Raw genomic sequence first — 227 nt, 5'->3', positions numbered from 1 at the left:
CGCTCGGCCGCCACCACGTAGACCAGCAAGCGGAAGATGAAGACCACGGAGAGCCAGATGCGGCCAAAGGCTGTGGAGTACTTGTTGACCCCGCTGAGGAGCCCTTCGAACACCCCCCAGTTCATAGTCCCCCAATCCTCTTAGCGAGCCTGGGAGGAGAGAGGAGATAGAGTCAGATCGAGCAAGCAGCGAGAGGTCCCCATCTGCGCTCCAAAGCACCGAGCTGT

At 60.4% G+C, this 227-nt stretch overlaps 1 protein-coding gene across 1 annotated transcript in view; it reads right to left on the bottom strand.

Moving 5' to 3' along the window:
* The window catches only part of LOC104532668 (gap junction beta-5 protein-like), an 861-nt gene extending 736 nt beyond the window's left edge, over positions 1-125 (bottom strand). Inside the window, 1 exon segment of the mRNA XM_010177929.2 lies at positions 9-125. Within this exon segment, the coding sequence (XP_010176231.2) occupies positions 9-125 (117 nt within the window).
* Between the last annotated feature and the right edge of the window lie 102 nt (positions 126-227).

This window comes from Antrostomus carolinensis, unplaced genomic scaffold, assembly GCF_000700745.2.
Source record: "Antrostomus carolinensis isolate BGI_N321 unplaced genomic scaffold, ASM70074v2 scaffold27591, whole genome shotgun sequence".
NCBI classification, from domain to species: domain Eukaryota; kingdom Metazoa; phylum Chordata; class Aves; order Caprimulgiformes; family Caprimulgidae; genus Antrostomus; species Antrostomus carolinensis.
Note: the sequence above shows the minus strand (reverse complement) of the source record. Positions and strands in the feature narration are given on the sequence as shown.